Here is a 24,659-nt window from a genome sequence, read left to right on the forward strand (position 1 = left end):
GGCCGTGTCCCTCGTCCCCTCCTGCGTCATGCCGGCAGCAGCACAAAGTCGTCGTTGACATCAACCATGGGCACGTAGAAGGAGGGCACCTCATTGACGCACAGGGATTTGTGCCCTGCAGGGTCCAGCTCCTGCACCTTCAGCTGCCACTCCATCCTCTGGACGGCGTTGAGCGCAGCTGCCTCATGCTGCTGCCGCATCAGCAGACAGGTCTGTGGGTGGATGGACAGACAGACAGGCTTTATGGGGCAGAGGCACAGATTGGACACCCACCCACTAACCAGGTCATGGCAAAGAGAGGGCTTCAGGCCTTGGCAGAGGCCTGCCAAGGTGAAGAGTCTCTGGCCCCTGTGACCCAGGGACAGATGGCACTCGGAGGTGACTGATGGGGACACTCAGAACTGTCCAGGAACTTTGCAGACAATGAAAACAGGTCTCATTAAATCCTAGTAACTTACATTAAGAAGGCATGTCATTGTTAAAAGCCCTTAACAGGACTCAGGGGTGCCCTGGGATGTGGCAGCATGCCCCTTGTGAGGTGGCTCTGGGATCTGCTTGTGGTGCATGAAGGCTTCACTTCAATGTCAGATAAACTGAGAGCTGAGCAGAAGGGGTGGGGAAGACCAGCTGCTGTGGCTGGATCACCAAGATGGCCGAGGAGCCCCCACCTCAGACCATTGCTTCCAGGACCCCAGATAAGGACAAATTTGTTCAAGTAAAGTGACCCCAAACCTAAAGCACTTAGGAGCCGCTGTGCATACAGCAAGGAGTAGCATTTCACTCTTTGAAGAATGGTGATAAACTTTCAGGTCTGAGAGCCAACAGGAGAAACCCTGCGAGCATCGGTTGGAAAGGGGGCCTGCCTGGGCTCTGCCGCCTGTCCATCTCGAGAGGACTCCATCTGACGCCAGAGGTCCAGCATCTAAACCCACACCGTGTCAGAATCATGAAGTGAGACACATCGCGTGGTCAGGGCGGTGCTACTGGGGCAGCCTGGCAGGGAACACTGCTCTGGGCTCTTGATGAGCCAAGAACAAAAGGATTCAAATGGCTGGAATATTGAGAATGTTGCTTTGTGACAGGTGAAAACGACAAGAGTGCTGTGAGACATTGGCAGGGCTGCAAAGACACTGATGGGTGCAAACACAGGATCTGTGGCCTTCCTTTTCCAGAGAAAGTTCAGCAGCTCTACTCTCGAGCCGCAGGCAGGGCCTGGGAGACGCGTGTCCATAGCACTTGGCCCTGCTGGGAGCTGCGACGAGGGCCCCACAGATGTGAGAAGAAGGTGACCCTGGGTCACATTCACTTTGCAACGCTGTTGGCTGCCAGGGTGTTGGCTCCCACACATGCACAAACCTGCTCTATACTGGCAAGTAGTCCCTCAGGTGCCCTAGGGAGGCTGACCTGACAACCACGTAGGGTGTGTCCCAAGGCTTCATCATGTGGACCTGCACCCCAGATGAGGATCCCACACGCTGTATGCAGCTACCTCCTTCTCTCCCCGACTCCACAACCGTTCAGGGACTTTTCTGGTTCACATTTCTGGATGATTACACTTCTGACTTTTACTCTTAACACCTGTCACCTGGCCCTTCATGCTGATGTCTGGGTGATGGTCACACATCCATCCTCATGGATGCTTTTTTAATAGATCTGGTGAACTCTCCCCGTCTTCTCACTCTCCATGGGCAGCCTCTCAGCCCCCAACCCCCTCTGCCACTGGCTCAGAACTGACTCGTGCTGATGCTCCGGTGGGATTCCAAGCCTGGAACCATGGGGAGGAGGACGCCCATCTTCCCATGCGGAGCAGCTGGTGCAGCCCAACCCCCTCAGTGTCGGCAGCACAGCCCCTCGAGGAAGTGCCTCCAGGGACACAGGATTCCATGCTGATAAACCTTTTAGCTGTGACTATGGACCACGGAGTGGTGGGAGTCTTGGGGCCTGACTGCCTCCCCCTCTGGTCAATCTGCACTGTGATGTGAGAGCCCCAGCAGGACAGCCCTGTTCACAAGGCCCAGCCGCTCCCTCATTGGTTCTCACAGGTGTTCTGAGTGTCAGGAAGCAGCCCCAATGGTCATCCCCTCGGCAGGGACCATGACCTTAGGGCAGGCTCACATGCCCTGTCCAGGCTGGAGAGGAGACTGACCTTCATGCGGTCATATTTGTCATCCACGTCCTGCAGCCAGGAGATGAACTGTCTTGCATTGAAGCGATCTCGCACGGACTTGTTCTCATCACCCTGCCGGAGGAGACAAGCACAGGGGTCAGAGGCAGGACGCTGGTGACCCTAGCCACCTAGTGGCAAGGCTCCCTTCTCAAGTGACAACAGGACCTGCAGTGTCCATCCGCACATGTGGGACAGTCATCCCTGCTGGAGCGGAGATGGAAGTTGCTCTATGGGCTATGTGGCCAGGAGATGGACTCCCCACCAGGCCAGAGCACAATGGCGGCAGGGACACAGCCCCAACCTGATGAACCTTCTCGCCATGGCTACTCAAAGGGTGGCGGACGGGACCGGCCCACCTGGCTCTCCAGGGGCATGTTGTAGACCTCTGAGTCCAGCAGCATGGTACAGGCGCTGAAGGGCACAGCCTGGTTTGCGATGGTCCTGGCTGCCCGGCAGTGCACACGCAGAATCTCCTGCTCACAGGACACGATCAGCTTTTCCTGTGGGGAGATGGGGTCAGCCTGGGTGTCCTGTCCCTGTCCCTGTCCTCGCCCCTGGCCCGGGTCCTACCCGCTCAATGCTGTGCTGCAGGCGGAGCTTCCCCCTCACGGCCTCCTGCTGCTTGAACAGCTCCTTGAGGGGTTCTGCCAGAGATGGAGGGGGCGCAATCTGCAGACAGAGCAGGAGGTCAGTGGGCAGCACGGGACAGCAAGCCCGCCACCCCTTTCTCGGAACACACAACACTGCTGGCCTCTGAGAAGGGCCTCGGCCACAAAATTCTTGGCAAGGCTGGCTATTCCGATAGTCAGGTCAGTCACTCATGTAGGTGAGGGGCAGCACACAGACTGGGGCGGGTAGCTCCTGGAGGGCCCCTTGTGATCCCTCCACGCTGCTCCCCAGTCATGAACCATCCTGGGTCAGCTGGTCACTGTGCCTGGAAGGTCCCAGGAGGCAGGCATCAGGGGCTATGTGCCGGGGTTCCGAGGCACACCTTATCCTCGGACCCCTCGGGCATGGGCACAGGGGCGTGGAGCCTGCCTGGACTCTGTCCCGTCCCCCGACACTCACCACTGGGATGTGCAGCTTGCTGAGGGGCTTGCCATCCAGGAGGTAGGAGCCGGTGTAGGTGACATACTCAGCATAGCACTGGGGCGCCTGCGGCGTGATGTAGCAGAGGATCTTGCGCTTCTCCTCGATCTTCTTGCGGATCTGCAGGTACTCGAAGTAGGGGTTGGCCCTATCGCTGTGGTAGGGCTCGATCGCGTCCAGCTTGATGGCGTCCACGATGGCAGCCAGTGTCTGCTGGATCATCTCGCGTGTCTGCTGTGTCGAAGTGTTCATCTGCTGCAGCTGTTGGCTGGAGCGCTGGAAGCGACGCTTGCGGGGGTGCTGGGCCTGGGCATCCTCATCCTCGGGGACCCGGCCCTTGGCCCTGGTGGCCGGGGCAGCAGGTGGGAGCTCCTTATCAGGGGGTGGCGTGCTCTGCTTACTCTGGTTGGCCAGCATCTGTGCCCGGTTCCTGGTGATACGCTGAGGGATCTCCTCCACCCGGGGTGGTTTCGGGGCCTCTGTCGGTGCCTTGGGAGCCGGGTCTGCGGGTTCTGAGTGGATGCCACCTGGGGCAGCCTCTGCATGGGCTGCAGCATGGCCAACACCATCAGCAAGGCTGGCCCCATCAGAGGTATCAGTCGGGGGACTTACAGGGGCAGAATGGGGTGCTGCTGGGGGACCTGTGGCCTCTGGCTCCTCGGCCCCACACTCAGCTGCAGGGAGCTCCTTGGGGACCGGCACTGTTGAGGGGACAGGGTGCAGGTCCTCTGGGAAGCTCTCTTCCGACGTGCCCACTGCCGGCACCACAGCATCTAAAGCCGCTGGCCCTGTGGGCTCCTCTGTAGGGGTGGGGTCGGCGAGCTGTGTGGATGCCTGGTCAGGGGGTGTTGAGTCCTCAGTGGCCACTGTGACACAGTCCCCGCTGCTCCCGAGCGTAGGGGCCCCTGGAGCTGCTTGCTCTTGGGGGACAGGAGGCCCCTCATCCACGGGCCCTGTCTCCACGTCCGACACATCTTTCGCCTGTAGTGGGAGTTCTGGCAGGGAGAAGGGCCCCAGGTCCAGGTCATCTTCAGGGTTTGTGAAGGGATCTGGCCAGGGCACAGGCTCCTCCTGGGCCTCCAGGTACTGACCGTCTAGGGGCCCCAGGGCTTCCACCTGTGTGGTGGCCACACACGTGGGCTCGGTGGCTGTGTCGCCCGCCACCTCCACAAGGGGCTTGCAGGTGAAGAAGGTGGCCGGCAGCCGAGTGGGAGGGGTGTATGGGGCTGGTTCCTCTGAGGAGGAGACCCCCACGGGCCCTGCCTCCACCACATCCTCCTTAGCCTCACCCAGCCCTGGCTCAGGGACTGGCAGTGAGTACGAGAGTGGAGAGGCTGGGCATGAGGGCACGGGGACAGCAGGGTGCAGGGTGTCTGAGGGACAGAAATGTTTGGGGGACTCTGGGAATCTCTGTGGGGACTTGAGCAGCAAGTCTGCCCCCACAGGGGGCCAGCTGGAGTTCTCGGGGACACCCCCAACGAGGTTGGAAGGAAGGGGCTGCTCGGGGGCAGCAGGGTGAGCCCACTCGCCCGCATCCTCCTCGGTGATGACGGTGTTGAATGGGCCCTCGTCGGTGGGCTCCAGGTAGCTGGGCTCCGGGGGGATGATGGCGGCTGTGGCCTGCTGGTCCTCTGTGGCGTCCAGAGGGAGGCCCAGGTCGGGGGGGAGGGCACCCTCCAGTGAAGGGGCCGCGAGTTCGTCCCTGCGGGAAGGCGAGGACTTGGCTTGTAAACTCGAGAAGACCCCTTCTGGGGATGGCGTGGCACTGACAGTGGCTGTGGGTGCGCAGTGCAACGCTTCTGCTTTTGGGGAGGAGACCCCATAGTCTGGGGAGTAGTACCCTGGGGACAAGCAGGGGAACTTTTCTGGGGCCGGGGGGGCCTTGTCGTCCAGGAGGTGTCGGGTTGGGGAGCTGTAGCTGCCAGTGGCCGGGACGCTCTGCTGCCTGAATAGCTTGTCCCCTACACCAAACTCCTCCTCGGATGTCCTGCGTGTGTCCACAGACACAGAGCGGTAGAGGCTGGTAGACAGAGTCCGAGTGGGGGTCTGGCTGGGGTTCTCGGGGAGGCCACTCAGGGCGGCCGAGAAGCGGTCGAAGAAGGAGGGAGAGCAGGCGGTGGCGGGCGTGGTGGCTGGTGCAGCGTGTTGTGAGTCGCTGCACTCGAACATGAGCTCAGAGAAGTCGTCGGCGCTGCAGGATGGGGTGCGGGGTGTATGCATCACCTCCTCATAGCTGGGGCACGAGACCACCGACGTGGGCGTGGGTACCCCGGTGGGCCGGTTCTGGTCGGGCCTGGGAGAGGCGGGCAAGACCTCCTTGATCTGGGGCCCTGCCAGCCAGTCCTTGGGCTCTGAGCCTGCTCCCGGGGGTCCCTTGCTGTCAGTGGTGGGCAGGGTGGGTGCCAGCGCCTCCTTGGGCTTCTTGTCTCGGAGCTGTGCGTCCACCCCCAGCGGCTTCCTGGCTGGGAGCTCCAGGCTCTTCTTCCGCACGTCCTCTGCCGACTTGGCCTTGTCCTTGAGCTTCGGGTCCCCGGACCTGTGCCGCAGCTTCTCCATCTGCTTCATGCGCTCCTTGTGCCTCTTGTGGCGCTCCTCGATCTCCAGGTCCTTCTGGGAGAGCATGCGCTCGAAGCTCGTCATCATCAGGTCTCCGTCCACCAGCAGCTTCTCTCGAGGGCGAGGCTCTTTTCGCCCGGGGTCCCGGGACGGGGGCAGCTTCTCGTTCCCATTGCTGACCTTGGCTGAGTCGCCCTTCTCCTGGCTCTCCTTGAACTTCTCCTTGGCCTTGGCCTCCCCGAGCTTCAGGTTCTCCTCTTTGGCCTTGTCCTTGAGGCTGAGGTTCGGGAGGGGGTCCTTGTGGTGCCGGAGGAGGCCATCCGGGTGCCGGTCTCGGTGCTTCTCCTTGTCCTCTCGCCACTTGTCCCTGTGCCGCTCCCGCTTCTTCTTCTCTTTCAGGATGCTGATGGCACTGGACCCGTAAGGTTTCAACTCTTTCTCTATCTTCTTGGAAGGCTCTCTTTCAGAATCCATTTTCTCCTTCTTTTCGGTCGCAAACAGTTCAATTGTTTTCTCCAGCTCGTCGTCCACGTCGGCTTTCGTGCTGTAGGGAAGGCCGAAGGGCTCCCCATCCAGGAAGTCCTTGTCGTACTGGCTGGAGTCCTTCCGGCCACATTCCTTGTAGTCCTCGGCCCGCTCCTTCTTCTCTGCCTTTTCCTTCCTGCCCTTCTCTCGGTCGTGGCTCTTCTTGGAGGAGGACGAGGAGTGCCGGTGCCTCTCCTTGAGCTTGTCCTGCAGGCAGGTGCTCTCACGGGCCTTGTCCTCAGGGGGCTCTGTGAAGGTCACCTCGAGCAGCGCAGCGGGCCCAGGCTCCTGGCCGCGGTCGGCGAAGCTGTCGGAGGAGATCTCACTGATCTTGTCGTTGGAGTCTTCCCGGAACTCATGGAGAGCGGCCTCCTCCAGCTTCTCCAGTAAGCTCTTCTCCACGTCGGCCCCCTTGGAAGACTTCCGCTCCTTGGAGTGTTCCTTGTCACACTTGTCTCGGTGGCGGCTCTTGGCCTTGTCCTCTGCTGAGTGCTTCCTCTCAGCCTTCTCGGGGACCTTCTGCTTGCTCTTCTTTTCCTGGGTGGAGTCCACTGAGGTCCTGTCCTTCCTGTCCTTGTACTTCTCTGTGGACTCCTTGTCCTTCTTGTCTTTGTGCTTTTCGAAGAGTCGGTCTTTTCTGTCCTTGCCCCCCTCAGTGGCCCCTCTGTCCTTTTTCTTGTCTTTGGGCTCCTTCTGCTTGTCGGAGGAGCACTTGCGGTGCTTGTCTGCGGGGTAGGGGTCCTTGCCCTCGTCCCGGTCCTGCGGGCACTCTGTCCGCTGCGTCTCTCCGGCCTCACCCAGTTTGAATCCACTGCTGGTGTACTCATCTTTGTCGTCTTCACTTTCATCTGTGAATATGTCGGCAATGTACCAGCTCTTCTCCTTACCCTTCTTGTCATCTTTTTTTTCAGAGAAGTCTTCGGAGAGAATCCCAGGGTAAGTTTTTTCCTTTTTTTCTTTAACTTGATCAAGAGAAGTTTTTCTTTCTTTGTCTTTATTATGCAGCATATCTTTATGTTTTTCCTTAGTCTCTTTTTTCTCCTTAAAACATTTATCAAATTCCTTGTCTTTCTGAGTCTTTTCGAGGACGGATTTTTCATTCTTGTCTTTGTCACTGGACTTCTCTTTGTATCTGTCTGGTTTTCCTTTCTCTCGCTTCTCTCTGTCGACACTGTCCTTCTTGTCTCTGTCTTTCACTGAGTGATGCCTCTCCCAAGACTCTAGACTTTTCACAAAGTCAGAGTCGGACTTGTCCTTGAAAAAGCTGTCAGTGCTGAAGTCCTTGAGGTCCTCTCTGTAGGCCTCCTCCGGCTTCATGCGGCCGTCCTTCCTCTCCTTGGCACTCTCGAAGGAGTCCTTTCTGTCCCTGCAGACGTCCCCCAGGTCCTTGTCCTTGCGCTCTCGGATGCTGTCTGCTGGCTCTTTCCTCTTCTTGTCCTTGTCTGTCAGGTAGGCGGGGACATTCTTATGCTTCTCTGTCAGGTCTTTTCTCTTCTCAGGGTTTTTGTCTAGGTAGTCCCTGTCTCTCTTCCTGAAGACAGCGTCTCTGTCCCCGCGCCGCTCGCTGTGCTCCCTCTTCTCCCGGCCCTTGCTGTCGCGCCTCTTCTCCTTCACGTCCTCACGCACCGTCTCCAGGATGAGCTTGGCCACAGAGTCGCTCTTCAGGTCCCGGTAGTCGGGGACCGGAGAGTCCCAGCTGTCCTCCTCTTTGAAGTCAAAGGACGAGTCAGACATGTCAGAGAACCAGCGCTCCTGCTGGTCGTCAGAGAGGCTGAGCTTGGTGTCCTCACTGTCCAGGAACTGGTGCTTGTTACAGTATTCGTCAAAAGCACAGTCTTCCCGGTGTGCCCTTTCCTTTTTGAGTTTGTCGTCTTTGAAAGCCCGCTCCCGCTCTTTGGACAGCCTGTCTTCCTTGGAGTCGCCCTTCCTGTCCAGCTTGGATGGCCGGTCTTTGGACTTTCTTTTTCTCTCCTCCTTGTATAGCCGCAATTTCTCCTCCTTTGGGGACTTCTCCTTCAGCAGCCTGTCCTTCTCCAGCTTGGTGGTGCGCTCCTTCTCGTCACGGAAACACTTGGCAACGTCTTTACTCAAGTCTTTGAGTCTCTTAAGTGACTTCTCATCTTTGGAGACTTTGATTATCTCCTCTTTGAATAACCATTCTTTTTCTTCTGACTTCATTTTGCTCAGTTTCTCGTCTTTTCTGAAATGGTCTCGGTCGTGCTTCAGTGCCTTGAGCTTGTTTTCCGTGGGAAGATCACTGTCGAGAAGGACAGCCTTGTCCACCTTCTGCTTGGAGTCCTCGTACTCATAAGTCAGACTCTTGAGCCTCAGCTCCTGGCCAACTGAGCACTGTCCTTTGTCCTTGTTTTTGTGTTTGTGTTTTGTTTTGTGTTTCTTGACCACTTTCCCCTCTTTGTCCAGCTTCGGGATGACGCCATCCACACTGGTGTGGAACACACCTTTCTTCTCGGGGAGCGCGCCCTGCAGGCCCCCCTTCCGGTGCTCCCGTTTCTTCCTGATGGGCTTCAGGGACTCAAGGCTGGAGGCCTCGGAAGAGGAGTCCGACTCACTGGTCAGCCGCGTCCTGGTGGAGTCCGACAAGGAGCTGACCTCTGACCAGGTCGGGGAGGAGATGGTTTTCCAGTTGTCCGTCCTCCAGTGCTTGGTGTGCTGGTCATTGTGGTTGGCGGCGTGCTTCTGGGAGGCGGTGCTCCCGTGCGAGGAGGTGGAGGAGGCAGAGAGAGAGCTGAACAACGAGGGGTCTTTGAGCACCAGCGGGGACCCCTTGGTGCAGCCGGAGCTGCCGACCGAGCCTTCGTCGTCGCTCCCCAGCGGCTCGCTCTCAGACTCAGAGGAGCAGAACTTGTCGTTCCTTTTCCCAAACCGCACTTCTTTGCCTTTCGTTTCTTTCTTCCGCTTCTTCTTCACTTTGCTTTTCTCCTTTTGCTGCTTGGAGTTAGAAGCCTCGCGGGTCTTACTGCCGGGCAGCATGGGGTGTGCGGACAGTCTCAGCTTCTCCCCTGCTCCCATGGGGGCGCTCGCCTCCTCTTCGTCCGACGTGTCTGACAAGATGCGGTGTGCTGATTTCTTTGGGGCAGTCGTGTTGTTTTTCGTGTAGCTTCTGACTTCCATTTTGGGGATAGAAATGAAACTGTTGGACTTGGTCTCTTTTCTGTAGTCCTTTTTCAACAAGTGCTTGTCGTCCACAGGAGGGACACGGTCCTGCTCATCATCCTCGTCAAACTCATACTCGTCCTTCACCGGGGTCATGGTTTTCTGGGGCTCCGGGTTCTTGGCCTTGTGCTTTAGGCCCTTCTCAAATTCAGAGTCTGTGTTGTTGCCGTCAACAGAGCTGGAGGGTGCGAATGAGGGGGCATCTTCTTCCTCAGAGCTCTCTGCTGGAAAAATGGGGAGGGTCAGGAGGCAGGCCCAGAACGCCCCTCCCAGCACACGGCCCTGTGGACACTTGGCCGAGGGGACGGTAACCCCAGGGCCCTTGGCCTCAGGACAGGTGCTGGACAGGAGTTACTGCCAGGCCACAGCCAATCAAAGAGAGCTTTGTCCAGAGAGCCATGGCCCTGGGCCAAGTGTCCCCCTCAGGCTGCCCGCTCACCAGTGGAGCTCTCCTCGCTAGACGTGTACGTGCCCTTGCCCAGAAGAAGGTTCACCATGGTTGGGGAGCTGGCGACTTTGAGTGGTGTCTCGCCTTTCCGGTTGCTCTGCTGAGGATTCCCGCCATAGCGCAGCAACAGCTTTACCACCTGTGGACGAGAACCCAGGGAGTGAGGTACTGACCGCCAACGCTGGGCCATGGAGTCCCGGGGGAGAGGAACAGCACATGTGCTCACGTGGGTGCAGTGCTGTCCATGTCTGCAGCTGGCCGTGCGTCAGGAGGCCGGTCGTGAATGACAGATTCAGGGCTCAACCTTGGCCACGTGTGAGCTGGGCCCCCTCCTGCACTGCAGTGGTCTGACCGGACAGCAGTACACAGCTGACCACACTCGGTGGCTTAACCAGCATAGACTGATCCACCTCAGATGGGCGGTCCCAGGTCAAGGGGGATCTACGGACTGCACCCCATTGGGGAGGCCTGCTGTCTGATCCTTTGGCACCATTCAGTTCCTGCTGCAGTCAGCTGAGGGCAGTCCTGGCCAAATACTTCTGTGTGTGCTGACCAGCGGGGACACACACACACACACACACACACACACAACTGTCCACTTAGAAGGGCCGTGTGCATGTCCAGGGCACCACCTGCAGGCCCCTTTCCAGGCTGGGCTTTCGCTGAGCATGCCCGTGTTCAGAACAGAGAATCTTGGATGTATGGGAAGTGCAGGGTCAGGAGCAGACCCCTTCTAAGGTGCAGCTACCCATGAGACCAGCTTGGGGCACTGTCCCAACATCTCCACGCTGCTTGGCCAAGGGCAGGGGCCTCGTGTGTAAGTGAAGACAGGTCAGCCCTCCAAGAGTCTTGCAGGGCCACAAAGTACCAGCTTCTCTGAACAGCAGCAGGCACTCCTTCCTGGTCCTGTGGCTGCTTGCAGTCTCGCTCTTCATCCTCCTCGATGGCCACAGTGCCTGGCCTCTTCAGGCCAACAGACCCTGTCACCACCCTCTGGGGAGCCCTGGGTGGGCAGGGCATGGAAGGGGGTTCAGTACCCACCTTGTAGTGCCCATTGTTGGCAGCGTCATGCAGCGGCGTGTCATCATCCAGGCCCTTGGTGTTCACCTCGGCCCCGGCCGCGAGCAGCTGCTTGGCGACATCATAGTAGCCACGGTTACAGGCTTCATGCAGGGCCGTCCAGCCTGAAACAGACACGTGGGATGTGTGTGCAGGCTGAGCTACATCACACTGGGCACAGCACCAGCCCTTGGGTGACCACCCGGAAGCATGCCCACTGCCAGCCTCCTATAGTCCTGTGGTGCCACAGCCCAGTGTGAGATCCAGACACAAGGAAGCTGGGTATGGACCAGACTCCAGGGACAAACGGACAAGACTGCATCCAGGGGTCTCTGAGCCCAGACACTGGCGTAGAAGGCCTAGTCCAATCATGGCAGAAGCCTCCCGTCCCCCACAGCATACCACAAGCCCAGTGGGCAGTGGTGGCCATACCTGCAAAGTCCTTGACGTTGACATCGGCGCCCTCACTGATGAGCTCCTTGATGCGCCGGGCGTCCCCCCGGATGGCAGCTCGGTGCAGGCGTGTCTCTCCACGCTCGTTCCGCTTGTTCACTTTATCTTTGGTTTTTGAGGCAGAGTTAGGTGTCCCCTTCTGACACACTGCAGACTGGGCGGGGTGCTTTGGTGTTGTGTCTACTGTAGGTGGGGACAGGGCAGAGAGTGACTGGAGGGCACCTGGGCAGCAGATCACACCCTGTGGAAGCCCCTGGACTGCTCTCTGGCTCACTGCCTTCCCTGTCCAGCCTGCACGCCCCACTCACCTGGGCTGTTTGCAGACTCCTCGGCAGTCATCTGCATGAGGAGGGCCACCTGCTGGCGCTCAGAGAGAGGGTAGCCGGCTCGGATCCCAGACAGCCCCATGCCGAACAGCAGGCCAGCCTTGCGTGTGGCGGGCTCCTTCTTGACCCTCTTCCGCTCGGGGCCCTGCTTCTCTGTGAGGTAGGAGAGAGGGGTTCATGCCACATGCCCTCGGCTGAGCACCAGGCACCGCGGAGCGCCCGCCACTCACCCCAACGGCTTCTGACAGGAGCGCGCACCCCACTGCCACCTCGCAGCAGGAACTGACCTCACTCTGCCATTTGCCAACATCACGCCTGGCCTCGCCAGCCAATTCCACTCCAGGTTTGGGCCCCGGGCCCTGGCCACACAGAAGCTGGGCTTGGGCAGCGTGGTAGGCACTGACAACGGGTCCTATCCACTAGACAGAAGTGTCTAGAATCACATCCAGCCCCCGTCCTCCCCCAACCATGAGTGCACATACAAAATGAGAGGGAGAGCTGTAAGCACAGAAATGCACCAAGGCCCACGCGCCGGTCTCGTACCTTTCTTCTTGCTTCTAGGAGCCTCCATTTCATGCCATGGTGCTTGGAGGGGCGCACCGACCTGGTAGTGCCGCAACATGGACTGAACTGGAGGCATCTAAAAGCATCAACACAGAGCACTAACGAGACGCGAAGTGAATGCAGCACCCGGACCAGGCACCTGACATGGCTGCCCCTTTCCAGAGGCAGGGCGTGGAGAGACAGCCAACACTGGGGTCCAGAAGCCCCTGGATTGAGACCTGAACCCCCACCCTCACTGACACAGAGAAGAGACTGACAGAGACAGAGCTGGGCACGTCCCGCCCTGCCTCCACTGCACCCAGGCCACACTGCCACTCTCAGGCTGGTCAGAGTGGTACCATTTAACTCCTCCAGTGCAGACTCCCTCCAATAATTAACACTCCAAAGCTTGGTGGGTTCTGGGGGAGGTGTGCTGTTTGAGAAGAGGGCTGACGAATGGCTGTCAGCATGCTAGCTTGCTCACACGGTGCTCCAGGCACTCCTGGGATGCCTCAGGCCCCAGCACCTGCACCCAGACAATTCCAGGTGCCCCAGGCCCCCAGAATCACTGGAAAGAGGGGGAAATACTCCATGTTGCCCTTTACAGAGCCTGAAATACAGCCATCCCAGCCCCTGGAGTTGTGGCCAGCCCAGAAGCTGCTGTAGGCAGACTCCTCTGGCCTGGTCTAAGGTCTAGGCAACACCCACTCCTGAGATGTGATCAACTTTCCCGGGCCGGGCACTGTCCTGCAATTGGTGCGGCATGGCCATGGCCATCCTAGAGGCCAGTCCTGGGTAAGTCTGTGCTGTTCTCTAAGGAGTGGCATTGCCCTGGCCACAGATAGGGAAAGAATAGTCACCTCAGCTAATGAAAGGATGTTGGGGTGAGAGGGTCTCCCATGAATGACTGGAGCCCAACCTCACACCAGCCACGAAGCTAAAAGAACGTGTCCACACCTGTGTGCTGACACACCCCCTTAAGCACCTTCCCTCTAGAACTGAAGAGCAGCAAGCAAACCAGACTTCATTTCTTAACTTATAGCTCCTGCTCACAGACCAGTGTCACTCAGTCTGAAGCAACTCCACGCAGACCCTCCCATGGGTTTTCAGAGGCAGTAAACCACATGGAAGGAGGGTGACCATCCTTCCTCCTTAAGGGCGGTTAGTGGCTGCCTCTGGGATTGGTAGTACAACTTCTTACCTACAAGGCCACCCCTACTCATAGGCCAGGGAAAAGCAAGTAAAAACGCGCATGACCTGCTGCTTCAAGTGCAACAGGATGGCAAGCATAAAGGAAGATAAAAAATGGTGCTCATGTGCAGGGTCAGGACCCCTGTGCACTACTGTTGTGAGTGTGGAATGGGGCTGGCACTTGAGGGAACACTGGTGCCTTGGCGTCATCCTAGCCCACAGCCATCCCTCCCACAGTGGACGGAGCAGGACCCACAGCTGACCAGCCTGGAGTAGACACTGCAGGGCCATGGCCACCCTTATTTCCCAGCCTCCTGCTGAGCTTTACACAATGACTGAGTGCGTCCCCTCCCCAGGGCCCTACAAAGGTCCAGCTGCCTACAGACACTTGGGGTGGGCAGACACACACACACCTGACCTAACATTCAACTCCACGGCTCAGAGAGCCCCACAGTCCCTGGCAGAGCCTTCCAGAAGCACAATGCAGCCCCCACCTGTATTTTCACCCTTCCCCACACACTTATCTCCTGGGTCTTCCTAGAACATGTCCCAGTGGCAGAAGCAAGAGGTTAAGCAGGTGGTCAGCTGGAGTGGCCTCATTTTCAGTCCCGGCAGGAGATTCCAAAGCAGCTCACATGTCCATAGCTGAGTATATAGCCCATGTGGCCATGGCTGTGGTCCTGGTGGCTACATGTGCTGGGCTTGTGTGGACCACAAAGCTGCTCGAGATCCATGCTGGCCTAGCAAGTGCTGTGCAGGGAGAGGACTTAAGGGGATGGGGTTTACTGTGGACTATCCTTCCAGCTCTGCTCTTCTACAGGGGAGCTGCCCCTGCTCTGGCTTCAAGGCAACCTCGCCATGCTGCTATGCTCAGCGATGGCCGGTCCTTGGAAATACTGAGTTTGAGCTGTGTGTTCCATCCTGCGGACTCTCCACAAGGCACCCGTCCAAGAGCCTGGGAGCCAGGCAGAGGGTCTGCCTCTGTAAAGTGGGACCCTGGGGCCCGAGTCAAGATTTCCAGGAGCCTGAGCAGAGGGCTAAGCTGGGGTCCCATTCGGTGCCCCACCCTTTTCAGCGCAGCCAGCAGGCAGTACCCTAGCCTACAGCTCCTCTCACTACCTAAGTCCTCCAGGGAAGGCAGCTCATCATGCTCAGCAATTGGGATCTGCCCTTGGCATCAATTCTTAACTGACTTCAATAACTTGCTCTGGTGTAGCCGCCACATTAACCACTAAGCCATCAGGCTCTTGAAAGGACCCCAGTCATTTAACAAGAGGAGGCTGAAACCTGCTGCAGACCTACCCTGTCTGCTGTGGCCTCGAGTTGGGCCTGAGGGCGAGAGTGCAGGGGTAGCAGCCGTCGATGTGTCCTGTATAGACAGGCCCCTGCCCTGCATGTAGAACACCATGCTGCGCTCCCTGCAGTACCTCACCTCGAAGACACTTGGACATTGTTCCGTGAATGCTCCCAGCACCAAGGTGGCTATGCTCTGTGTCCCCAAATGCAGCCACCTGTTGCGTCTGGGGAGGCCTTCTGGCATCCCCACGTAGAAAGCAGAGCCTGAGGTGACACTGCCTGGCTGTGAGGCCTGGGACATGTCCACTGGGAACAGTGGGCAAGTCCTTGGTGATCCAGGCAGAAAAGTGAAAGAAAAAATCCACAGACAGAACGTCATGGTGGGCACCATGTGGCCTTCGCATGTCTCTGCTTAATCTTCACGTAGGGGAGGCAGGGGGCTTGCTGCCACTGGCCTTTAGCATGAGCCTTCCTGAGGACATGATAGTCTAGTTCTAGGGTCTGGAGTGCCAGCCTGGATGGGGCTTCATGGGGCAGGGGAAGAAGCGGTGGTGGCCTGGCACCCTCCTAGGGATTGAGGGATGCCCAGAAGGAAGTGAGCAGTTATCAGGGGGCTGTCTTTGGATGCCTTCCTCTCAGGTCAGGTCCAACCTTGCAGGGTGCGCTAGATGGTATGCAATGCCAGGCATGCTCAGCAGAGGGCGCCAGAGTAGCATGGGAGGGAGGGCTCTCCTAACTGGGGCAGAGGACATCACGCGGCCACAGTGAGCTGCAGACCTGGCACCTGGCCAAACCACCTTACCCATGAATATCAGGATGCCCCCAGGTCTACCACTGTCCAGTAGACCAGAGTCTCCTCTCCCTGACACCTGAGGCTGGCCAACAGCACAGGCTGGTAGCGTCCAAGCAGAAAACATCCTCGCAGTCAGTGTGGAATCACACCAGTGAGGAGGTAGACAACTGGCTGATGAAGAGCATGACAGATGGGATAGACCTTTAGGCCGTCACAGATGTCCGATTCCTCAGGCCCAAAAACCCCACCCATAGAAGCAGCAATCAAGAAATCACAATGTGCACTGGGCTAATCTGCAGCAGAGGGTGGTTTTTAAATCATGAGAAAGCAAAGCTGTGGCTTTGATGACCCGTGCCACCTCATGACATGGAAAAGCTGGATAATGGAAATAGGAAGCAGGAGACTTGACTTCAGTTGTGGTGGTGGCAAATACTGCCACTGCCAAATGAATAAATGACAACCAGCAAGCTGCTGAGGATGAAGAAGGGGAGGCAGACTTGCTAGGAGCAAGTGTCAGAGTGGACGGCCAGAGAAAACAAGGGCCACCTCTGCCAGAAAACGGACAGACAGTGGCTCAAAAGCATCAAAGTGTGTGATGGTGGCACAAGAAGCTTTTGTTTGACAAGGTCACCAAGAGTCAGGGTTGACAGGAGGAGGGAGGAGAGGAGTGACCTCTGAGGGGTGGGGACCCTCCTCTGCAGCACCTGGCCGCCCAGAGCCGAAATTAAGAAGACAGCAACAGATCAGTAGGACACTGCTGCACCACTCACCACCGCCACCGAGGGAGAGAATCTGGTTTTGTTGCTCACAATTTTAGGGTAACATGCAAAAGGACAAGGCGCTTGAAGTCACTTCACTGGGCCCTCTCCCCTTTTCTCTCCTCCCCCTTAGGAGCTCTCTTTTCCTATGCCCTCCACTCCTGACTACACAAGCAGCTCAGCACTTGAGAAGCCCTGGCTGGCTGAACTGTCCATCACTCCTCAGGGAGGACAAACACGATGTAGCTTGTGTGCTGCTAGCAGAGTTCCTCCTCTAACAGACCATGAGCCCCCAGAAGCACACAAGAGGTCCTCACTTAAAGTGGTTACCAGTCCTAGACAGCTAATCCAGTGCATCTCACACCCAGGATACCCAGGATACTGACCAGCTGGGCACAGAACCCTGACCTCTGCAGCAGTTTCTAAGAAAGGGTTGCCCAGCGTTGGTCTGACTGAGAAATCAGCTGTGTCTCCATCTGAGGTGCCACCAGGTCGACTCTGACCTGCAGCGACCTCATGTCAGGGCAGCCTGCCGTATAGAGTTCCCAGGCTGTCCACTCTGTAGAAACGGACACCACACCAGCTCTTCCTCTCAGAGCTGCCAGGAGGTGGGTGGGGGGGAGGTGTACAAATTACCAGCTTTTTGTTGAGTATTCCAAGCACTGACCTACATCCTGCATAGGAAACTGGTGACACACCATTACTGCAAAAACCAGGCAGGAGGCATGTTCTGGCTCCCCAACCTCCTCCTCAGCTCTTCTGAGGGGCATCCAAAGGCAGCTCCCCCGTCCCTGGTCCAACAGCCTCCACATCCCCCATTCCTGGAGCCTGTGGACAAGGCCCTCCCCAAGGACCCAAGTCTCTGCTGCCCAGGTGGCCATGGTGGGGGGGAGCAGGGGGTTGTGTGTCTCTGTATGGGGATGGGGTGGCTTGAGGGTCCACAGCCATCACACCCATTTGTACCCTCTTGACTGAAGGGCCGTATCCCCACAGAGGCCCACCTGTGTCCGAGTCCTTCTGTTCTCCATTGGCGCTGACGGTGAAGGGCAGCTTGCGCTTGGTGGTGCGCTCTCTCACCTCCTTCCCGCCATCGCTCCGGTCTAGCTTTGGGGTCTTGGTTAGAGAAACTTTATCTTTATCCTGGAAAAGAAATGACAGCTTCAAGTCTACTGCAGCATCACCATCTCTCCTGGCAATGACAGGCCGAGGCTCCTAGTGGGAACAGTGTCCTCCACTCTCAGCAAATCCTTCCCCATTGGAGGAGTGCTAACTGCCCCACTGGGAGTTCCTCACAGCTCAACTCCCATACACCACTGCCTCCTTGGCTCTGGCACCTCAAAGGAGTGGGGATCCTAAAACATCACCTCTCAAGAGATTGGGACAGCTGCCAAGCCCCCAAGCAAGGGTCCTGGCCTGTGTGGCTGCACTGCACCCAGCACGGGGGCCACGCTGGCCTGTCCCTCCTGGTCCCAGTGGATGCCCTATCCTGACCAGCCAACCAGGAATGCGCAAACCTGACAGATAAGAAAAGCAGATTAAGAAAACGCTAACAGCTTTGTAAAAAAGTGAAATAACTGAGCTGCTCATCAAAGGGCAAATGAATCCATCCATCTGAGAAAAGCCCTCAGTAGACCAAGTCCTCCACAAGAGAAGCACTGGATGCCACACAGAATCCAACAGACTAGATAAACAAATTCACTCACTGCTTTTAAGTCGGATGACTCATAAACGATCCTCCAGCGTGTTTCCAGAGGCTATAACTTGCAGACTGCCCATCTCGCTCCATGGAGCAGCTGGTGGATTCAAACCACGTGCCTTTGGGTTGGCAGTGCAGTACCTTTACCACTAGGCCACTAGAGCTTGAGGGCAGACAGTACACAGAATGAAAACCTAGACCGAGTGCGTGGGAGATGAATCCATTCATGAGGAACTCCAGCTCTCTACTTGTGAGAAGAGACCATCCGGTGCCTTGCCAGTGGTCTCTCAGCGGGGTGTACCACTCCTCTTGTGGGGTGTTTAGGGGAGGGACAAGGAGTGTAAGAAAATCCCACCCAGCGAGCAGAGACCCAGCGCCAGAAAAACAGTGCAGACCAGACAACAGGGAGATGGAAATGAAGCCCCACCTGTGGCTCAGACCCTGAGAACAAGGAGTGGGTCAGCCGACTGGGATATCCCCACAGGTGCCTGTGAGAAGTGAGCCAAGCCTGTGGCCTGTCCACTCTCCTGCCCAGGCTCTGGCTTCCTCAGCCTCGAGTGCAGCCATGGCTCCTCTTGCAATGACAGTGGGACGTGGCCTGCCTGCATGATGGGAGCAAGTGCCACAGCAAAGCTGGGAGAGCAGGGCACAGAGCTCACTGCTGAAAGAGCTGCCAGCCCTGCAGCCTCCGTGGACGAAGGGTCTGTTCTGATGGGGCCCTAGCCTTACTGAAGGAGGCTGGAACTGCCTGCCTTCCCTCAGCTCAGGCATGCAGACCTGGAGGACAAGTGCCCCAGCGAGCTTGCTGCCACCACAGTGTCCATGGGAAATGCAGCGTGCACCACTGGGCCGGGAGCACAGAGAGGACATGCCAGGACAAGGAGGCTTTCGGGAATCCATCAAGTTCATGTTCCAGCATGTGCCTAGTAGCAGCCCTGCCAGAGTGCATCTCATCTGCATGCATCACAGCAAGGCAGCAGCCAGAGCGCAGGGCCCTAGCCCAAAGCCAGCCCAGGCTCCTGCTAGTCTGTGCTGCCTCCTGCTGAGACAAGGGAAGGGGTTCCCTCCCTCGCACACCGCGGACTTGAGGGGACCGCAGGGCCTGGATGGCCCTCTTCTCCCAGTCTTTCTCGGGGTCTGTTTATTTGTGGGAAAGGCCAGAGAGAGGCGGCAGAGGGCGAGCACACACCTAAGACCCACAGAGAGCCCAGCCAGAAAGTGGGTGGTTAGGGAGTAAAATACTGAACAAAAATGTACCACTCCGCTGATTCTAGAGACAACTGTTTCAAACCTTGTGGCTGCCAAGCACAGTCTCCGGTTGCAGATTTTATCTACTGATAATTACGGTACATTAGAAATTAAGATAATTTCTAGTATGTAAGATATTTTGAAAAATACTTTTCCTGAAACCATGCTTAGTGAGTGGCTGAGCACTGCTGGAAGGTTTGCCCTAACAGAGCTGCACTCTCAAGCACCGGCTCCGCAACCGAGGGCTGGGATCTGACAGCATGGGCGGGGCATCTGGCCAACACCAGCTAAGAGTTCTCTCAGATGTTAGCACCCGTTTCACACACAAATGGAGAATCACCAGGGGGAAAAAATCTTCTTAAATATAGGGGGTGAAAGCTTAACGAAGCAGATACAAGTTATCCAACATTTTAATTCTTACTTGAAACATCCAGTTCCATGATTAGTCACTTGTTTCTTTAAAGTGACAGCATCACTTCCGACACTTGTGGAAAAGCATCTGCCAGGACCCAGCTCTGAATGCGCCCGTTTGTCTGAACGATGCCCTCCAAGCTCAGAGCTGCACAGCTGCGCGAGGACGGCCTCGTCCTCCAACCCTGGCGGAAGTGCTTTGTGTGCACCCGTCTGTCTAGGGGACCGGAGAGATGCAGCTTAACACACCCAACACCCCCCTTCAGGGGGCGCCCTGTGAGTGAGTGCTCTCAATGCTGGCCTCCATGCATGGTGGGAACAGTCCACCTCATGGGGGGTCCCCTTGGCCCAGGCACAACGTCCTTTTCCAGGAACCAGGTGTTCCTGATGATAGGTCCCTACAAGACCAGTCTCTTGCCTTCACGTCTAAGGAGCACCCCGGCTGTGCATGACCTCACACAAAGCCCACTGTCTAGACAACATTCAGGACTAGCATCACCATTTGAAAGCTTCTCTACTTCTTTGATCTTACTTTTTATTAATCAACTTTCCCATGACACAAAAGAATTGACAATACTATGCCCCACTGATGCTGTGACCCGTACTTGAATGTCTTCACATTATCTTATGGATAATATGGCAAAGAATGGGAATTCCAGGAAAGAACTGTGCTCATGCAGAACCTATACGTGAATCAAGAGGCAGTCACTGGGGTTAAATGGAAAATGTTTGTATCCTTTCATTATATTTCTACTATTCAACCTGGATGCTGAGCATTTCTTGCAGAAAGCTGGACTGTATGAAGAGGGTGGTATCAGCACTAGAGTTCATTAATAACCTATGACAGGTAAATGCTCAGCCCCATTTGCTCAAAGGAGAGGTCACTGATGAAGTTGGAAGACCACAGCCTTGCTGATAGGTGCCATCCCTCCACCCTTCCAGGCATGATGTCCCTTCTCCAGGGAATGGTCCCTCCTGGCAACATGCTCAAAGTATGTGAGATGGAGTTCCAAGTCCTTGCCTCCAAGGAGCAACTTGGTTTCACCCTCTCTCAGACAGACCAGTTTGCTCTTTTGGCAGTCCATGGTATGTTCAACAGTCTTCTCTAGCATCACAATTTAAAGGCGCTGATGATTCTTCTGTTATCTTTAGTTCAGCTCTCTGATGCACAGCAAAGTAACTGTGAAGATCATGCCTTTGGATCAGGCGCACCTCAGTCTCTCAACTGACATCCTGTTCTTTCACACTCTGGAGAGGTCCCTGACAGCAGATTTTCCCAGTGCAATTTTGACTTTTGATTTCTTGACTTCCCAAGAGTGTTGATTGTGAACCTGAGTAAGATGAAATTGTTAACAATTTCAACCTCTTCTCCATCAATCATGATGCTGCCAATTGGTTCAGTGGTGAGACACTTTTGTTTTCTTGATGTTGAGCTTCAATTCATATTGAAGGCAACAGTCCTTGACTTTCTGCAGCAGATGCTTCAGGTCCTCTTCAGTTTCAGTGAGCAAGGTTGTGTCATCTGTATAATCAAGAGTCTTCCTCTGATCTTAATGATGCATTCCTCTTCATAAAGCCATCTCCCGAATGATCTCTTTTGCATGTAGATTGAAAAGGTATGGAGACAGGACACATCCCTGACTCACTCTTTTTCTGATTCTGAACCATGCAGTGTTTCCTTGCTCTGTTCTGGAGATTGCTTCCTGGTCCAAGTATAGGTTTTGCATGAGCACAATCAAGTGTTCTGGGATTCTCATTCTTCTCAATGTTACAGCCACAATTTGTTAATATGGATTATATCTGAACATATTAAAAATAAAATGAACATTACCAAAAATTTTTACAACCAAAATCTGTTGTCAGGGGCTAAAGAGTAATGATGTAAATCTGAAAACTAAGGTGTTCCTCATCACGTCCAAGGTCATCTTACTATATGTATCAGAGAGCTGGACAATGACTAAGGACAACAGAGTATCAATGCTTTTGAATTGTGGTGCTGGAGAAGAGTGCTGAACCACCAGGGACTGCTAAGAGAACAAACGGGTCTGTCCTGGAGAAGGTGGGACCAGGCTGCTCCCTGGAAGCAAGGAGACAAACTCTGTCTCACATACTTTGGGCATGTTGCCAGGGGGAGCCAGTCCTTGGAGAGAGACACTGTGCGTGGAAGGTTCAAGAAAGGCCCTGGCTGGGATGCACTGACACAGTGACTGTGGCAATGGTGTCAGGTGTGCTTGTGAAATTGACTCATGACAGGGGATGACTCAGAGCTTTTGTTCACAGGGTCACTACGAGTCAGGGCTGACAGATGGCATGTAACAACACAACAGGAAGAAAAGAAATGGAAATTGTGGAAGATTTCATTCTTCTTGAATTGAGTTGGGCTTTGAGTAAAAAAAATGAACAATATAATACACTGGACATATCTGGGGCAAAACCCTTAAACAAATCACCTCTGGTGTCTAATGTGCATTGGACCCCAGGTATGGTATTTTCAGTTGCCTCACGTCCAAGATCAGACACACTAATGAGCAACTGGTTCTTTTCCTGTAAATCAACAGCCAGAACTTGCCTTTAGGGGCAGAGTGAGAAGAGGTTCCTCAGAGCAGGGGTGGAAGGACATGGGAGGCTCCCAGGTGAAGGCGGGTAATCCTCACAGATTGTACAGTGTAATTGAAAATACTACGTGCATTACAGCTAAAAAGGGCTGGTGCGATTTTTTAAAATTCCAGCTTCTCACTTCACTGTGCATGACCTGAAGGAAATGCCTACCATGTACACTGGGGCCTCGGCCATAGCGGCTCTGCCGAGCAGCCATGCACTTGGCTAATGTGAGCCAAGAACTCCGCTTGAGGACCAGCAGCTACCTCCACCTCCCCCAGTTAAAGAATCAACTATAGATACTGAAACCAACTGCAGCCATTACACAAAATCTTCCCTGACTAAATATGAGGAAAACCCCCCAAACAAACCAAAAGCAAACAATAAGCCCTGTAGACCTGCCCTTTTACCAAGCAGAAGTGTGCCAGGCCACAGCGGGCCCGCTCTCCAGGAAGGCCAGCACTCGGGATGAGCGAGGTGCCTATGTGTGCCGTCCACGTCACCTGACCCTGCAGCTCGTGCTGAGTGCCACAGGCCTGCACATTACTGCGGCCACTCCAAGCAGCATGAATAAGCTGTTCTCGCTCCACCTGCTGAAAAGATCTATTCCTAGTGGAGCGGCCTTGATGTGGGCTCTACCTACGGACTGAGGACCACTGCATTTTAACCAATAAACCACAGGACCTTATTACTGTATCAAGTGCTGGTCAGAAGCCCAGGTGGAGTAGTCCACAGTGAGCTGTGCTGTGAAGCCAAAGGCTGCACATCTCCAGCAGTTCAAATCCACCAGCAGCTCTTCAGGAAGAAGATGGATAGTCCCCTCCTGTTATGGTTCACAGCCAGGAGACCTAGCCGGAGACCACTGTCAGTTAAGAGACTGCGTGAGAAAGACAGAAATCAGAGATTCAGGGTCCAACTGTTTTGCTTTCTGTGGTAGTTTTGGATGTCCTTTGGATTTTGGATTCAGCTTGCCCAATTCGACAAGAAAGCCCCTAGGAATTTAAATGAACATGTTCAACCTAATTATCAATTTGAGGACACATGGCATCCAATTAATATTTAAGAGTTTCCAGAGCAAATAATATGGTTTAACTCTCCAATCCTGAATTTTCTTTCATTCAACAAATATTTTTGTAGCTTTCAAGGTATAAAGCTTACAAATTTTTCAAAGTTTCTCTCAAAGTATTTCACGGTTTTGCCGCTAGTCTAACACAACTTTTGATTCTTAGTCTTCATGAAGAGCAGAGAAATCCGCTCTGTACACCTGCTTTGCACCATGTTGCTTTTTCATTTCTGCAGCTCTTGTAGCCTGCTTAGGATTTTCTCCACTGAGATTCATTTATCTTTGAATAAAAAACACATTTACAGGAAGCCCCTCAACAAGACAGTGACACACAAAAATACTGGTGCTGCTGTTAGGTTGCATCAAGTTGAGTACAACTCTTAAAGACCTTATGAATATTCAACCTGAACCCTGTCCTACCTTGTGCCATCCTCATCATCTCTGACACATCATCTGAGCCCACTGCTGAAGTAACCAGGTCAAGTCCATCTCGTTGGGGGGTCTTCCTCTCATTTGCTGACCCTCCCCAACTTTCCAAGCATGATGACCCTTTTCCAAGGAACAGCCTTGGCTAGCTACATGTCCAAAAGGGTTATTATGGAGCACTGAAGAAAACAAAATACTCATAAAACTACTACACAACTTGGGAGAGTCTAGAGAACATTATGCTGAATGAAATAACTCAGTCACAAAAGGATAAAGACTGCTTAAGATTGCTATTATGAAAATAAAAGGACAACTTAGCAAGACATGTGTACCTGTTCAAAAGAGGGAGGAGAAGAGGGGTGGGCGAAATAAAATCACCAGTTAGTGGGCAGATGGGGGCAGTGAAGGAATAGCAAAGATGCAATGGGGACATGTAGGGCAGGAGGATGAAAGACATAAATCAATAGTAATGAATTCTATAAAGCACTGTCTACATGGATGATTACATAAAACACCAAGAACATGAATGAACGAGCTGTAGGAGGGCCACACTTCCTATCTGAACAGGTACCATGGGTCAGCATAGACTCTGCAGCCACCTGATAACCATGGACTCTGACCTTCAACTAGAGCCAAAAACAGACTTGAAATGAATCATGGACCTAAATAGAAGAACTAAAAACTCTTAGAAGAAAACTGGGAATAAAGCGTGTGATCTTGCGTTTGTAAAAGATACAATAAAACAATAATACTAATAAGTCAGACTTTAAGAAAAAAAGCTGTTCTTTGAAAGACAGTGTTGTGGTAGTCTCCTCTGTATTGTTGAGGGATATATATAT

The 24,659-nt window shown here is 55.0% G+C and overlaps 1 protein-coding gene across 1 annotated transcript in view; it reads right to left on the bottom strand.

Moving 5' to 3' along the window:
- Nucleotides 1-26: 26 nt before the first annotated feature.
- Nucleotides 27-24,659, bottom strand: part of ANKRD11 (ankyrin repeat domain 11) — a 34,279-nt gene continuing 9,646 nt past the window's right edge. Inside the window, exons 2-11 of the mRNA XM_006902848.1 lie at nucleotides 17,380-17,518; nucleotides 11,780-11,950; nucleotides 11,451-11,654; nucleotides 11,001-11,143; nucleotides 9,951-10,098; nucleotides 3,236-9,732; nucleotides 2,738-2,836; nucleotides 2,524-2,667; nucleotides 2,147-2,239; nucleotides 27-212 (exon numbers count right to left, since the gene is read on the bottom strand). Of these exons, the coding sequence (XP_006902910.1) occupies nucleotides 27-212; nucleotides 2,147-2,239; nucleotides 2,524-2,667; nucleotides 2,738-2,836; nucleotides 3,236-9,732; nucleotides 9,951-10,098; nucleotides 11,001-11,143; nucleotides 11,451-11,654; nucleotides 11,780-11,950; nucleotides 17,380-17,518 (7,824 nt within the window). The remainder of the gene's footprint in view (nucleotides 213-2,146; nucleotides 2,240-2,523; nucleotides 2,668-2,737; nucleotides 2,837-3,235; nucleotides 9,733-9,950; nucleotides 10,099-11,000; nucleotides 11,144-11,450; nucleotides 11,655-11,779; nucleotides 11,951-17,379; nucleotides 17,519-24,659) is intronic.

Source organism: Elephantulus edwardii, unplaced genomic scaffold, assembly GCF_000299155.1.
Source record: "Elephantulus edwardii isolate Elephantulus edwardi_28Jun2011 unplaced genomic scaffold, EleEdw1.0 scaffold00463, whole genome shotgun sequence".
NCBI lineage: Eukaryota > Metazoa > Chordata > Mammalia > Macroscelidea > Macroscelididae > Elephantulus > Elephantulus edwardii.